The sequence below is a fragment of the Patiria miniata genome, unplaced genomic scaffold, assembly GCF_015706575.1.
Source record: "Patiria miniata isolate m_02_andy unplaced genomic scaffold, ASM1570657v1 HiC_scaffold_7, whole genome shotgun sequence".
Taxonomy (NCBI): Eukaryota; Metazoa; Echinodermata; class Asteroidea; order Valvatida; family Asterinidae; genus Patiria; species Patiria miniata.
The window spans coordinates 38,924-56,063 of NW_024037074.1; the positions used below are offsets into that span (position 1 = coordinate 38,924).

At 41.0% G+C, this 17,140-nt stretch overlaps 1 protein-coding gene across 3 annotated transcripts; it reads right to left on the minus strand.

Annotated features, from left to right (window-relative positions):
* Window positions 1–1,387: 1,387 nt before the first annotated feature.
* On the minus strand, window positions 1,388–16,867 carry LOC119746055 (centromere/kinetochore protein zw10 homolog). Of its 3 annotated transcripts, none has more exons than XR_005273685.1 (5): window positions 16,786–16,859; window positions 12,606–12,802; window positions 5,518–5,667; window positions 2,734–2,797; window positions 1,388–1,403 (listed from the first exon to the last, which is right to left on the minus strand). XR_005273685.1 is itself a non-coding variant. In XM_038222823.1 (3 exons), the coding sequence occupies exons 1-3, from the start codon at window positions 16,823–16,825 to the stop codon at window positions 3,921–3,923; spliced, it is 279 nt and encodes a 92-aa protein (XP_038078751.1). In that variant the 5' UTR covers window positions 16,826–16,867; the 3' UTR covers window positions 3,787–3,920. The 3 variants fall into 3 exon arrangements, 1 of the variants encoding a protein (XP_038078751.1); XR_005273686.1 differs by lacking the exons at window positions 1,388–1,403; window positions 2,734–2,797 and adding exons at window positions 3,787–3,962; window positions 4,880–5,007; XM_038222823.1 differs by lacking the exons at window positions 1,388–1,403; window positions 2,734–2,797; window positions 5,518–5,667 and adding an exon at window positions 3,787–3,962 and having other exon boundaries at window positions 16,786–16,867.
* Window positions 16,868–17,140: the final 273 nt, after the last annotated feature.

Sequence of the window (17,140 nt, forward strand, 5' to 3'; positions counted from 1 at the left end):
TCAAACTTTCTTAAATTCTATCTTTAGCAAGGAGAAATCCAATTAAATAGATGTTTTGCTGCAGAGCACAGATATATAATATACGAGACCATTGTAGGCTTTAAATGTACAGTATGGGATTTAAGTCTGGTGTATTAAAGGTGTCCTCACAGCTACTAGCTGGAAAAAATGTAGTTGATAGTTAAAGTCAGCATTTTGTACTCCACTTCTGTCAATAGAGCGTGCAAGTTGACCTCAAAAACCTAGGTGATTTTACTAGGTTTATCCAGTCAAGGGCAAAGAATGGGTTCTGAACAAGAAAAAAAATCATTACAATTTACAACACATTAAAAAAATATTGCAAGTTGATTACTATAGTAAATTGAAGAAATGTGGACCTCCACTTCCGTTCATTGGGTGAATTCAAACACGGGAGTCTGTGGCTAGACTAGTCAGTGTTTGGTACCAAGATGTTCACATGAAAAGTGAATGTGAACTGGTGAGATTTGCATGCTTTATAATTGTACATAATCTGTGTAGCACTACTAGTCTGTTGTATTACATTATGAGCTCCATGCATGTCTGTATGATGTTTAAATGCAAAGCAATATTCTAATATTTCTTTAAGATGGACTCAAGGGTACTTCAAATTTGGGTAATTGAAAAATCAATGCTGTAAAATATGAATGTTGTTGTAAAGTTAGCATCATACAAGATGTATCTTAATTTGCACAGTATCCGAGGAATTGCTGCTTTTTATATGTTCAATAGAGCTGCTATTTCCTTGTGTAATTTAAAACTCTAAACACAAATAATACAGAAATAGGTGTTTGAGCTCTTACGTCTTTCTGATACCTAGTAATATTTGGAAAAAAAATACAGGGCAAACCATGTTTCTAAAAGTCACATACTTTTTATAGGACAAACAAATTTGCGTGTAAAAGCAAGATCAGTGATAAAATAAATAAAAGTGTACACTAGCAACATTTAAATAAACAGTGATTTTCCTGAATTTTGTATTTAAAACCTAATTCTTGTTTGTACAAATGTAATTGTTAAAAAATCCCTATTGAGTAAAAGAGCTTGCTGGTCAATGTTGAAATATTCATGCCACAAAAGTAAGCCAACATATTGGTCAGCAAAGGGGATGACAAGGGTTTAAGTCTTTTGTGGCTTGTTTCTTTCTTTTCAACAATTAATTCCTGACAGACATAATAGACTATGCACAATATGTACACCTGTCAATCTTTCTGTGTGTTGCATTCTGATTGGTTGGGATTGATCAGCAGTAGCTACCAATAGGCCAAGCCCCTCGACAGCCGATCCAATCAAACATAAAAGTTGATCTACGTCTTTTGCAAAAAGGAAACTTCAGAGGAAATACTTACCTTTGTAAGCGCCAAGCCGGAAACCAGCAGTGTTATCTGTCAATGAAAATAATAAGACATGAAACTGAAATATTTGCACAATTTATCCAGGGCCAAGTTTCATGTAGACCCGACAAGAATTTAGGGGAATAACTGAGAAAATAAATTCCTGAAACTTTCAGTTGCGGTGTTCATAACACGCACATTGTATGAAATGTTATGTCCATTCCAGGCAATGTGCACTTTTAATTTAATGATGCAGTGCCTTGAACACCAATACTGGTGGATAGGTGTGCTCTATCTTTAAAAAAAAAAAAACCAAGAAAAGAAACGCTTTGATGTTAAACTTTACTTTCATTTAAGAGTGCCTTGGGTTGCTCTTTGCTTCCATCAGAACTACTTCAACTTCTTCGTAAAGTCATGTTGACAGGATTCAACAAGCAGCATTTTTCCTAACACATGTTGATGCCATTGCTCATACCCCACCTCTGATCAAAACATGGGAGGGTGGTGGGGATAAATCCCCAACCCCCTGGTGTTTATGCTGTGTTAAACCATTGCTATGACGTCACACTATTGATAAAAGTGTGGATTCGGATCTACGAATCTCTTACACTGGTCACAAAGTGTGGACTCGGAATTACGAATCCACACTTTGAACACGTCGGACAATTGTTCTCCATAATGAGCATGAAAAGGACTGTCTGCGTGAAAATTTGCTTCCCGAAAATTACCACTGCATTTTCACTGTCAGAAAGAAATCGTCGTCTGAACTATCCATTTTAACGTAAGGAGCCTATATACACAAAATGACTTAATTGGTTGTACGGGTGTGTCGATACACATGCTAAACACGTCAGGAAACAATGTTGCAACCTGACGCCACTTCCGTGCTTGTGTACAATGTCTATGGAGAATCATTTCAAGTATTTCCTAACAATTTTGGAAACATTTATCAGTCCCAGATTCATGTCTTATCATCATTTTTGCAACGAATGGCCTTCATTGAGATGGTATATGAAGAAAAGAGTGGCGTCAGGTTGCAGCATTCTTTCCAATACTTCTGTTGACGCAATGGTTTAAGTCGAAGAATACACTCACAAGTGTGGATTCTTAATTTACGAATTCACTCGGCGCTTCGCGAATTCTTAAATTACATATCCACACTTTCTCCTGTATTCTCCTTAACAGAGAGACGCAGTTTGTCAGTAAGTCCAGGGACAGTTGGTCTCAATCTGCCCCTAAATGAGAGAGTTTCTATAAGCAGGGGGTGGGGTTCACGTCCCACCAATGACACTTCCCAGAAATCATCAAATCCAAAGGATGCAGAACCACAAAACGTAGAGGTTGGATGAATAAAAAAAAAATGAATGCCAGTTTCACTCACCGATGCCATAGACACTCTTTCCGATGGTAAACTCACACTTGTTGCGATAACTCTCTAATACTGGCTGTTGATGAGGAAACAAACAATGAAAATTAAAGGAACAAATCAGACATCTCCAATGTCAGGAATATTTATCCCACAAAAGATTCACACACCGTAATGTTAGTCTATCATAAAATCCTGGTTGAAATATTAAATTCATACCATGCTCTTGAAGTTCTTATCGTGAACTTGATGCGACCTTAAAACATACGTGTAACATCAGCAGCCAGAAGCGCGTCGTGTATAAATACTCGGGCCAAAATTGGCGATAGTCATTGAGTCTTCACATTTTGAACGGCATAGACGCAGGAGACGCAGAGGAAACGCGCAGTCCTGATGCATGCACGTCCGTGGAGTTCTCACAACGTTGCTCACGTCTGCCTGCGCATTGCCAGTACGTCACGGCCATTCGCGAGGAGTTTGCGCAGAGTACTTGCCGCGTTCTGGTCAAAACGCCGAGGTGCAACGTTTGTTTTGTGCATATCCAAAACGAACACGGCAGTTTGGTGTTCAGCAAAGTCCTTGGAATCCCTCTGAAGTCCTCAACTAGTATCAATGAGTCCCCACGCCGTCATCTACATTCCCACCGCGTTTTAGTCAATTTTCTTGGTAGCAGTACAAACTCCATGCCAGAACGTGACACTGTGAGAGGGCCTTAAGATGTCTGCACTAGTAAGCAGGAGGTCATGGGTTCATATCCCACCCAAGAAAGCTTTCAAATTTGCATTGGTGAATGGCAAACCAGATATTAACATTCACAAGTCCCCTACGTAAACAATCCATTAAACTCATTGGTTGTGGTAACTGCTATATCAGATTGGAACCAGCCAGTCAGCCCCAGCAAGCTTGGTGGTCAAGTAAGACATCTGCACTAGTAAGCTGTTGTTGTTGGTGCAAGTCCCACTCAAGCAGCTTTTGTAAACTTTTTCTTGTGAGCTTTTTCCTTTATTTTGTGTGTGTGTGTTTTTTATTCTACAAGGAAGATCACATTTCCATTCTGGCCCACAACCATCCCGTGTCTTTGGCGAGTAGCTCACCTTTGTTGCTTCAGCCAGGGAGACATCTCCCCAATGTTCCGTTGCAGCATCTTGGATAAATTCCTCAGAAACTCCCTGGTGTTGGTCTGTTTGGTGGATAGCTGGTCCTCATACGGCTGGTTCCATAGTGGAGTCACCCTGTTGTTTAACCTGCAGATTGGGAGAAGAGCAAAAAGCACCCTCAGTATTTCAGAGTCTTAAGAATTTCACAATTGTGAATGCTTCAACTGCTATTACCTTTTTTGAGACATGGCAGACACAATCGAAGGGCGCCATTTGATTTGGGTAAATTTGGGGTCAATACAAAAGACTCACCCAAACCAAATATTACCCTCGTATTGTGTCCACCATATCTCATAATGGGTAATGGATAGTGAGTGGAACTTGTGATCTTTCTACATACAACCATTCTCATAACTTCAGTTCGTAGTTCTGGTGGTGCATGTGCAAAGTAAATTTTAGGCTTGAAACACTAAGGGAAATGTGTTCAACTTGAAAAGTTTATCAGATAAAATAAGAGTCATTTAAAGTGTGAATCACAAACTCTACACAGACATGGAAGCTTTGATGCTCTCCCTTCAAGGAGAATAAATGACAAGGAAGAGAAAACTGACCACGTAACTATTCCACTCAACAAATTTCATGTTCACAATGTCAAATGAGCTATGGAACTGACTGGTTGGGCTCTTAAAATAGTAATCTCTGGATGTCAGAATGGTTTTCTTGTGATGATCATGAACTACTTGAACTACTCAAAAAATCTACTACAGTGAAGGAAATCACATTCTTTGAACTTCCACTTTCAAGGGGTATCAAGCCTAAATGGCAGTAAAGGCAGGGTCTACCTTCCTATATCCTACAAAATCCTCCAAAATAAATGGACAGAACAGAATTGATAAATTCCATCAAATGAGCCTTTTTCTACACTTGCATGATTTTAATACCACAGAGCACAGTGACAGAAATGAGTGTTGTAATGACTTCAGTTGGTTGAGAACCGGAGTACTTTTCTAATGGATGGTGGTTCGAATCCAGCCCAACCCTGCATTCTATCTCAATGTCTTCACCTCTCTTCTACTGGTCAGCTGTCCTCCTCCTTCCTCCTCTTAGCTTCTTGGGTGTTTTCATCAGATTCCTCTTGGCTTCTCTTCAGAGCGAGGCTCTTAGTGTACAGGTCCTCAACTGGCTTGGTAAGCTACGGGAAAAGAGTTATTGCAGGAACGTGAACCTGTAACCACAGCAATAGCAGCCACTAGACCCCTTGCACAGGCAGCCAATGCGGAGGCAGTTCTTATTCATTTAAATCCAATGACAAGTGCCAACAGAAACTCGTGTCAATAATGAAGCCACAATTGACTAATAGTCAATACCTTGGCTTTGAGCACTTGTCCTTTCCATGCGAGTCCCACTCAAGCAGCTGTGAATTGATTGGCTTTGGGTTGGGTTTTCCTGTTTTTTATTTTATTTTGTGACTTTTGTGTGTAGGGAAGACAGTTCATTTCAGAAATTAGGTAAAACTTTGGTGAGTTTGACTGATTCTCAAGAAAAAGAGGAAACATGTTCTGGGGCTTTAACAAATGTTCAGGGCAGCTGTACATGTAAGTCCACTTGCCAGAAAACTGTGTCTGGAAACAGTTTCTTGTCAAGGAAGACCACATTTCCATTCTGGCCCACAACCATCCCGTGTCTTTGGTGGGTAGCTCACCTTTGTTGCTTCAGCCAGGGAGACATCTCCCCAATGTTCCATTGCAGCATCTTGGATAAATTCCTCAGAAACTCCCTGGTGTTGGTCTGTTTGGTGGATAGCTGGTCCTCATACGGCTGGTTCCACAGTGGAGTCACCATGTTGTTTAACCTGTAGATTGGGAAAAGATGTGAAAAGCACATTCAGCATTCCAGAGTCTTAACAAATTTTGGAAAAAGTGAAAAGCTCAACTGCTCTAAGCCTTTTGCGATATGGCAGACACAATACAAGGGTGTTATTTGATTTGGGTATATTGGGGTAACTTATGCTAAAGACTAGACCCAGACCAAATAGCGCCGCCTCGTATTGTGTCCACCGTATCTCCAAAGGGTAATGGATTGTGTGTGGAACTTGTCATCTTTCTACATACAACCATTCTCCTAACTACAGTTCATAGTTCTGGTAGTGCATGAGCAAATTAAAGATTAAGCTTGAAACAATGAGAGTAATGTGTTCAACTTAGACAGTTTATCAGATAAAATAAGAATCATCTGAAACTGTGAACCGCACACACACTCTACACAGACATGCAACCTTTAATGCTGTACCTTCTAGGGAAAAAAACAAGGAAAACTGTCCACATAACAGTTTTACTCAACAAATGCCAGATGAAGTACTAAATTTACTTCTTTTACCAATCTGCTATTTTTCAAGCATTACAAAAGTTATTCACTTTTGAATGAAACACCAAACACAAAAAAGCTCACGTTCAGTTATTGAACTATTACTTTACAATTCCAAATTATTGGCTGCCAAACATAATTTCTGTTCTTGCTGGATAGGCTGGTTCCCCACCCCCCCCCCCCCCCCCCACAATCAGTATCAATAATGTACGGACGGTAGCCAATCTGTTGGCAAAGCTGGTCATCAGTTTGGCCCAAGTACAAAAAGAAAAGTTCATGGGTAATTTCTTAGTACAACATTTGATAGCAGAAGTCTAAGTACACTTGCAATTTCAAGCAAGAGAGTGTAGGAATTCCATGGTTTCAAATCTTTGTTGATGCAGTGACTATTTGTATCTGTATTTTAAATGTCTTTCTTGATTATCCAAACACCAAATCTAAAGCTTGTGTCAAGTTTCTATATGTGAGATATAAATAAATATGTTGTAAGCAAAATGTAGTGAACGACCTGAAAGATTTTGTGTCCTTTTTTGATCTGCATCTAATTGTATTCAGTTATAGATAATTCAAGCGTTACGTTATGTCTGTGATCTTTTATGAGCTGTAAAACTTTACATGTAAAAAGTGCAGAGTGCCTTTTCACCTTTTCCTAAGTAAGCTAGATATGAGCAAAACCTTAGTGACAGATTACACAATGTACATGGAAAAAAGTCTTGAAGAGAAAATAAAAAGTCATTCTGAAGCACATCTATGCCAAAGTCAACTGTGAAACTCTATTGTCTACTTTGGTTTAGTATGCATTCAAAACAAGGAACAAAGAACTAATCCTTACAAATCTTAGAGATAAAAAAACACTAAGGGGAAAAAATTCAGAAGCTTTTTGTTTCAACTACACATTGCTCCAGGTCTTATATTCGCTGTAAGTATAAAACTGGAGTGATCTTGAAATAGGACAGAACACTCTTTGCTACATCTGAATAAAATGTTGGATATGGAGAACGATGAAGTTGAAAAGCACCTTGAGAACTTTATCAAGACTCACAAAAGAAATTAACAAATACTATGGTTAAGTACTGAAATCAATGCACCAATCGGCCTCTGCTTAAACTTGGTTTTTCTCTTCACAGTCATTCGAGTGAAGTCAATGAGTACAATCATCAACAGCTACTTATCCAATCTGGCTGTGGCTGACTTGCTCTTCCTTATGACTCAATATATATTTGTATTGTGTTCCTCCGAAGTGTACAAAGCATTCCAGAGTGTCAAATAAATCCCGGGACATACCGTTATTTCATTTTAATACCGTTTTGGATTTCCTCAAAAACAAAAACAGTAAACGAACCATTGACCGTTTTACAGTTTTATAAAACGACAAACAGTATTAAGATAAATACGGTTTCTCCGTTTCATAAGTTTAGTAAAATTCATTATTTCATAACGATTGATTATTTTTGTTTTACAGTTTTACACAAATAACTTAGAAAAACAGCAAAACGATCAGTATTGAATACACACTGTTTTTTTTATTTTAGTGTCATAGTTAACAGTCCGTGGTGCATTTTGTGGCGGTGGGCAAGGGGGTGGAGGGGGACCCTGCTTTACACGAGTGTTGGCTCGGCATAATTAATGCGTGGTGTGATTCCTGGCGCGGGCCCTGACCCCCTTCTCATGCGAATCAGTTGGTCGGGCTTAAAGAGTTGCAAGCAAAAATGGCGCTGGAAAACTGCAAGGGAGGGCATTACTTTTCACAATGGATACAGGATGGTAAGACGTTTGATGAAGTTGCAAATATTTTGAAGGAAATTGGAGTTTAAGTCGACGCGGCTCTTCAATAGCTAATTCGCAAATTCTGTAGTGAGAACGAAAATGTAAAGAGGGCCCAAGCAATGACTCGATCCCAAGGACGCATTAACATTCCTAAGTGCATTGCTTAATTGCCGAACCTAACTCAAAAAAATGGTCGGCAAGACTATTGACCATTTTGTCATTGTCATGATTATGTAAAACAACACTCTAAAACAAAGCAACTAACCGTTTAATGCTTTCTACAATTAAAAACAACAACAAAAAGTATTTTTTGTGTGTGACTTAATACAGTTTGACCGTTTTACAAAACTGTAAAACGACAAAACGGTCAATAGTTCGTTCACGGTTTTTGTTTTTGAGGAAATCCAAAACGGTAAAACAAAATAACGGTATGTCCTGGGATTCAAATACATGTTTGTTGCTGTTTCTAGTTATTTTGTAGTGATCATAGCAGCTGAGAGATTCTCTGCAGTGCGCAATCTTCTGACATTCAAGGAAAAAGCCTCTAAATCTCGAGCAGCAAAGATATCAGCAGGACTCTGGGTGGCAACAATTATTGTTGGTGTGATCCCAATATTCTTGCCAGAGACTTTCTTTAAAGACATCTTTTTTGGATTAATTTTGTTACCAACACTACCTGTTTAGTAGCCACTCTTGCTTTGTACATCTTGGTAGTAGTTAAAGTGTGCAAGCAATCAGCACAGTTGCCAAATTGTCCCAAGCGAGCAGGCAAGCTCCTCTGTATGGTTATCATCAATACTGCCATTTTTTTCATTCTGAACTCACTGAACGTTTCAGCTGCAATTATTTATACTCTGGGAACAACTTATACTTTGCCTGCCCAAGCTATTGAATATCTAGAACTTGCAGAAAATCCTCAGACTTATCAATAGCTCAATTAATTCCCTCGTCTACAGTGCTGACTAATGCTGACTATCGTGCAGCTGTAGTCAAGGCTTTCTCATTCCTCAAACTGTGCTGTCGTTATAAGATGGAATTTTTGCGTCGGGGTGATATAAATCAAATTAGGTTTTGCCCTGCACCAACGTTTTTAAAAACTGTATACTCAGTGTATTACCTCCCGAGTGAAAGTTGGAAAAAATCACTCGGGTGGGACTCGAACCCACGACCTCCTGCTTTCTAGTGCAGATGTCTTACCACTCGACCACCGAGCTAACGGGTTCGGGTGGCTGGTTCGAATCTGATGTACATAGCGGCTGGTACCGCATAAACTATTATAAGATGGAATTTTCCATCCAATCCCGTTAGCTCGGTGGTCGAGTGGCAAGACATGTGCTGTCGTTGCTTCCCAAGACAGAATCCCAGCCGACCATTGCAGCCAGGGAAGCAGATTGAGCTTCATGTGATTCCACATGCAGGCAGAAAATGACCAAGAGCACCATGCTGCCAGGCCAAGCAGCAGCAAGCCACCAAGCCAAGGGCATGCACAACACACAGAGAGTCAGAAGTCACTGGACAGCTGTCAAGAACAATGTTCCTTTTTCTCAGTGCTTGCACACGTGGTACACAACGCATTGATGTTAGTGTATGAGGCAACTTTCTCTCGGGAGGTAAAGCCCCTGTCACACTGTCTGACATCTTATGTGCGCTCTTACTGCATCCTTAGCTGGGGCGCAAAAACAACTACAAGATCGCAGCGACAACTACATAGGTCACCAGATGGGCGCCAGAGGGTCTTAATGGTCTCCGATGAGCACCAAGGTCTTTGAACATGCCCAAAACAATCGCAACACCTCTGCGCTCTGGCCAGGGCGCCGCAATGACGCAACTCGGGCGCTTTGCAAGCGTGAATCGTGCGACATTGAAGTGGCATTGAGGCAGCCTAGGCGCAAGACAGCGACTAGATAGAGTAATTGAGCTTGACAGGGGCGCATAGAGAGCGAGTTGAGTGCATCGTAAGCGTGGGAAGAGCACAGTATGAGCGTAGCTTGAGCTTCTTTGATACAGAAAATTGTCATTTTCTTGCGTCCTCGCTGCAATTTTTACATTTATGAAATATTTTTGGTCGCCGTAAGGTCTCCTATGAGATCGCATATAATGTGACAGGCCCTAAACACACTGAGTAAACAGTTTATATACGTCAGAGAAGGGCGAAACCTAATTTGATTTTCATCAGCAAAAATTCCATCTTGTGATTGGCGCATATTACCGTGAAACACCTTACTGGTAACGAGAAACGTTCACAGCATATTATCAAGAATAGAGAAGTATTTTACTTTAAAGTAGGGAATTGTCAATACATGTATTTACCGTGTCATCAGTAATGTGCAGGCCCAGAACAGATTGCAACCAACTGTCAGTGTCACATTCCCTGGTTTGCCCCTCCCCAAGAAATATGACCCTCAGAAGTCTGGTACACCCGTCACACAAAATAAATTGTCGAACAAAATAAATTGTCAATTCACTCGACAATTTATTTTGTGTGACGGTGTACCAGACTACTGAGGGTTATATTTTTCTTGGGGAGGAGCAAACCAGGGAATGTGACAAATGGGGGCTCATCCGGGAAATGACAACACAAATTGAGAAAAGCCGGTAGTCTCAGGTGTGTGGTTATACACGATACTTTAAGATTGATACAGGGTGAGTTAAAAAAAAAACGGAACCAAAATCCCAAAAATTATATTTCACATTTAAAAAATATGTAGCATCAAAAATAATGAAGGGAAAGCAAACATCTTAAGGTACTTTAAGATGAAAAAAATGGATAAGTAAAGTGGTCAATCCATTCAGAAAATATCACCATTTAAACACAATGACCCTAAAAACCTGTCTCCTCAAAAAAGTGTGATTTCAAGAATCGTTGTCACAATTGTCTTCAAACATCTCCAGCAATAAACTCTCAGTTTAAACATTAAAAAGGTTCAACAGAATCACTTTGAAGGCCTGTCCTTTAAAGCTTTAGTCCATCATTTGTAATTAGTGCATTTTGTTCGTTTGAAGCAATAAATGTGTTCAAAATCTAATGAAGGATACTGAACAACTTACTTCATGAAGTTTCAGCTCAGCTTCAGCTTTATATTCCGAGAAAAACAGCATTCTAGGATCTCAATTTCAAATCAAAAGTTGCTAAATCATGTTTCGAATTGTTTTGAATTGCAGCTTTACACGATGTCGTGCACTAATCCGACAAATTATAGCAACCGCGCGCGCCTGTGCGTCGTTCCAATGCTTGTGCGCACTGCGCTGAATAACAAAACGAACTACTAATTTAAATTTTCCTATGGTGCTTCTTTAGACGCACCATTGGAAATGAGTTTCGTTGATTTCTTCGAATTGAGAGCTTGCCAGAAAGGATAATTTCACAGGGAGTTTAGTCCCCTTACTATCTTTCTGTGCATTAAGTCAAAAGCTATTGCCACAGACAACAATGCCTGTCTCATCAGACACAGCCTCACATACCTAGTCTAGGGGCTAGACGATGTTATGGTCGGATACGCAATTACATGCTGCAGCGATGACCCGCCGTCGCAAGAGGTGGCTATCAAAACCAACCAATATCCCCCACCATCGAAACGTCTAGGCCATCTCCTAAAATCTCTCCCCCCCCCCCAAAAAAAAATGGGGGAAGTGCGCATGCGCTACTTCCGCAGGCAATTACTGTTCATTTTCAGTCCCACACAAACTACACACAACAAAAGTGCTGACCAGTGAAGTTGCACAAACGTCTTGCTGCATCTTTTACGTTACTTGAAGAAATTTAAAAGTTTTCTTGGGAACTACTGTGAATTTTTTTTGAATGCGCGCTGCATATATTAGGCCAAAGGTGCGCGCACATTACACAACCAGTAGGAATTGGCCTATACGTTGTTCCGACGGGTTCGTGGGTGATATTGGTTGGTCAGTGGGTGTGGGTTTATCACTGCAGCAGGTTATCGCATATCAAACCATAACAATGTCTAGCCGTTAAGCCTCAGTCATACATTCACTGTTTGGAGCTACAGCTATCCACAGTTGAGAATTGTGATAACCGTGGGAGTACTGTATTCATCCTAAATATCTGCGTGGTTATCCGTCATCTTCCTTTGGTATTCGTGGAGGCGCTACGGAACTTTTAAACTGTTCCAAACGTCCGTGGTGAATCGTCATGAAAATCAATGCGCAGTGAAACCCGGGGACATCCATAGAACAACTGTACTAATTCGTAGTGTTATTTGTAGCTATTTGTACATACTCTTGGAGATTTGTAGCTCATTCGTGGTGGAAATCTATTCTCTACGAATTCACTACAAATGTCCTACGGTTATGCCCAGATATACTTGAATTCTGCTAAGGTTGTGCTACGAATATGACTATGCTTTATTTGTAGGAGAACCTTGGTCATCCGTGGCCCAATCGCAGACAACTGTGGCATTAACATCATTATTCTTGGTAATACTGTCAATATTCGTAAACAATCCGTTCAAGAAACTGTGGTGTATTCCTAGAGAAACCTCCGAAAGTTGTGGCTATCCGTCCTGAAACCCTAGTGCATTCTTAGAAAGTCAATTTCTCCATGAGTCTTGACGGTTCATTGTGATCAATTGATTCTTGGTAAACGGTGGATATTCGTAGGTCCAACCGTGAATGTGTTACTAGGGCCTTAAGACTATGACATACCTTGATCTTATTGCTGAGAGTCTGCATCTCAGTGGACAGTGTCTGCACCTTGTTGTGTAGCTCCTGGGTGGAGTCCCTGGTGGGTCTGTAGTTGGCATACTTCTCGTGTACGGCGTGGTAGATTTCACCCTTGATCTCATCAATGTGAGTTGATAATTTGCCGATGCGCGTCCTCAGGTCTTCATTTTCCAACAGATCTTGGCAAAGAATTACAAAATATTGGGTGAGTAAAAAACACCAAAACCCAAATAGCAGGACCAACTTTCGAATGAAGTTTTGCCTGTAGCACTTTTAAACTCTAGGATATAAAAACCCAATCAATAAGCTTGTGGACTTGTAACAGTTAATACGGCACGTAATATTCAGCCGCTCATTTAGTTTGCGCGCATGTGCACTCAAAATATGAAATACAGATAACCATAAATCAGCAAACATGGATGCCTGCAGTGGCAGTTTGAACCACTGAAGTATCGGTCAACATCACGCTCAATGTACTTTGATAAATTTTTCTTTCCACGTAGACAGGAATTTAAGGCAATCAAAGTCACTTTTGCAAACCTTAGCGCTAAAAAACAGAGAGTATTTGTTGCATTTTTTTTGTTTTTCCGTGTCGTGTAGTAGGAAAGTATTGGGTCACAAATTCAAAACAGGCGACAGTTTAGGGGATAATTTTTGCAGTTTTGCCGAGTAATTGTAAACTTGTCTTCACTGAAAATGGTCAAGAATGCCACGGAAAGTTTAAATATCATTTAAGTCGGAAACCGTTTCAATGAGAAAAGTAAGGTCTCAAGTTATACGTTTTTGTTGTTGAATGTAACGTTAGTGTGCACGTACCTGTACACAGACCCTGGAATTTGGCCCGTTAACATGGCTAGCCACGCGCCACGTGCTGCGGCGCTCCATTTGTAATCTTTCGACGCGTTGGAAATGTATACATTTAACTGAAACGATTTACAACTGACTGGTTCCCGGCCCAGAAATGCAGTTAAGTACAATCATAGAGGGCACGAAGCTTTCAAAATGGGTTTACTCGAAAAATGACGATTTTTATAAGCTACAGGTTTCCTCTTACATTAAATCACATGTAAAATGAAAATAATCTATCATCCTTTCCGATGGAACTACGGCTGATCTAAGGTAAACCCGGCAAATTGTCCAAATGTGTGAACCAAACTCAAAGGCGAACGATGTTTTTTCCTTTTCATTTTGTACGTTTTTTGTCCATAATTATTGGTTTTTTTTATATATTTGAAAAGGTAGAGACAATTGTAGAGAGACACTGTAGAGACAATTTATATCTTTGAAATTTCCCGTTCAATTCTGAGAGCTCCCCTCGCGATCTTGAACACGTTAAATTTCCGACTCGTGTTGTTAATGTTTGAACGACACGATTTCTTCTTCATGCCCAGCGTACATTCGATGGTCCCCGTATCCCGAGTGCGATTCTGTTACCGAGCGCGTGCGATGCATCGATTATGATAATGAGTAGGCTGGATCAGGTTTGTAAACACATGTGCATTTCGAACGATAATAGGGAGTCGTGAACTCTAGCGCAGCTTTTATGGCGGATACCAGTTCAAGCTGGTTCCTGATATTCTTTTACAGTTTGAAATGCAAGTTTGTGTTTACAAACGTGATAATTATCATAATCGATGCATCGCACGCGCTCGGTATCGGAATCGCACTCGGGATACGGGGACCATCGAATGTACGCTGGGCATGAAGAAAAAATCGCGTCGCTCAAACATTAACACGAGTCAGAAATTTAACGTGTTCAAGATCGCGAGGGGAGCTCTCAGAATTGAACGAGAAATTTCACTTTTCTTTCGGTTCGTAAGTAAACTTCAGTACAACCATCTTAATCATTGATGTCTACTTGTACCTCAGGTGGCATATCTAGTAATTTGGAGGCCGTTTTGCGGGTGAAATCTGATGTTTTTTTGTTGGAAAATGTTGGTTTCTGGGACAGTGACAGGATGATGTTGTCCAGCTCGCACTATTAGCTTGGACCTTACCATCACCAGACCATGTCCGAATGTTAAAAAGGCGATAAGTTTGGTCCAAGTTACTCGGACTAAGTATGTCATTGGTCATTCAATGCCAATTGTTCAGATGGGTCAAGAAATATCAGAATGTCAATTTTGAGTGTCATGATTTAGTCAACTGTTTTGGTGAGTCTTTCCCTCCTTACGTAGGAACAGGGTCATAATATACTCCTAGAACTATGAGGCTCCACGTAGTGGAGCCTCATAGAGTCAGAACCCCGCAAAATTGTTGTCAGCACAAAACACTAATTAAGTACAAAAACGTCCATCCCAACCAAGCTTTTTCCCACAGAACCGCTGCACAGTTTGCCCCTAAACTCCGTACAATACCTCATGACATACTCACATTATGTGCACCCAACAAACATCGATGGATTCTGTCTGTTTTCAGCAAAAATGATGAAAAATATGCCCTTTCTGCACTGAGCCTAGTCCGAGTAACTTGGACCCAACTTATCGCCTTTTTAAAAATTTGGACATGGTCTGGCGATAGTAGGGTCCAAGCTCATTCCTCGACCTAGACAACACAGTCACTGACAGTCCCAAAAACCAACATTTTCCAACAAAAAACATCAGATTTCACCTTCAAAACGGCCTCCAAATTACTAGATATGTCACCTGAGGTACAAGTAGACATAGATGATTAAGATGGTTGTACTTAAGTTTACTTACGATCCGGAAAAAAGTGAAATTTTCCGTTCAATTCTGGAGACCCCCTCTGCCTAGGTTGTCGTTGTTGTGCTCACGTTCAAAACTGCATGATAATGGCGTCTGACCTCGACCTCATGCAAATGTGGTGCGGCGCGCTTGCGCATAATGCACTGCATGCATACACGGCAGATTCCCCTGCGCCGCGCCGACGACTGTTTCCTGATGTAGAGCGCTGTGTAAGTTCGCGGTACGCCTGGGAGTCGCGCTGGCTAGCCAGGCGTACCGCGAACTTACACAGCGCTCTACATCAGGAAACAGTCGTCGGCGCGGCGCAGGGGAATCTGCCGGGTATGCATGCAGTGCATTATGCGCAAGCGCGCCGCACCACATTTGCATGAGGTCGAGGTCAGACGCCATTATCATGCAGTTTTGAACGTGAGCACAACAACGACAACCTAGGCAGAGGGGGTCTCCAGAATTGAACGGAAAATTTCACTTTTTTCCGGATCGTAAGTAAACTTAAGTACAACCATCTTAATCATCTATGTCTACTTGTACCTCAGGTGACATATCTAGTAATTTGGAGGCCGTTTTGAAGGTGAAATCTGATGTTTTTTGTTGGAAAATGTTGGTTTTTGGGACTGTCAGTGACTGTGTTGTCTAGGTCGAGGAATGAGCTTGGACCCTACTATCGCCAGACCATGTCCAAATTTTTAAAAAGGCGATAAGTTGGATCCAAGTTACTCGGACTACACTGAGCCAACCTAACACTTGAAACGAGCACGCGCGCAGAATGATCGCAGTCATTTTCGGGTTCAATCGCTAGGAGCCCGCCGCGGGGGGTACATACTTGCACTTGTATGCATGCGCATACTATCGTTCCGCTCCTACACCATACCCCCGCGGCGCGCTCCGAGCGATCGAACCGAAAATGACTGCGATCATTCAGGGCGCGTGCTCGTTTCAAGTGTTAGGTTGGCTCAGTGCGGAAAGGGCATATTTTTCATCATTTTTGCCGAAAACAGACAGAATCCACCGATGTTTGTTGGGTGCACATAACGTGAGTATGTCATGAGGTATTGTACGGAGTTTAGGGGCAAACTGTGCAGCGGTTCTGTGGGAAAAAGCTTGGTTGGGATGGACGTTTTTGTACTTAATTAGTGTTTTGTGCTGACAACAATTTTGCGGGGTTCTGTGTCTATGAGGCTCACTGGAGAGCCTCATAGTTCTTGGAGTAGTCATAATACTAGTAAGGATTACCGGGCGAAGCTTAGTGACCGACACCCGTTCTCATACGTTGTATCACGCAACCGATGCAACGATAAAGATCGAATACTTACCAACCAAAAAGCGTTTCAAATACTCGGCCTACATAGGAATTAAATGCACTAAGTTTTTTATTTTTCCTACAATAATCTCTGGAACTTTTTTGAGAGAACCTTTGTCTGAAAGGTTAGTATTATTGGAAAACAGCTGAGTTTTACCCGTGTTTGCGAGCAGAACATCGGTGACATGGGACGTCATCTTGATTCTTGGATCTGCCGCCGGTACAGCGCCCTCTAAACAAATTTTTTGACAGTGACGTTTCTGAAATTTCGGATTAAGCTTCGCCTTAGAGTCATAACTGTCTACGTAATCATTTTAACAACTAATTAAACAGTCTAATGCAAGCATAACAACTGTAACATTAGATCTGTTGACAATCGATGTTTTCAATGCAGAACAATACCGTTACCAATATATACAAAAATTGACAACAATCCCAAGGTATGCGCTTGGTATGACGTATGCCCACGTGATGGCGCGCACAGGTGGTGGTGTTTTGTGATACTGACAGGT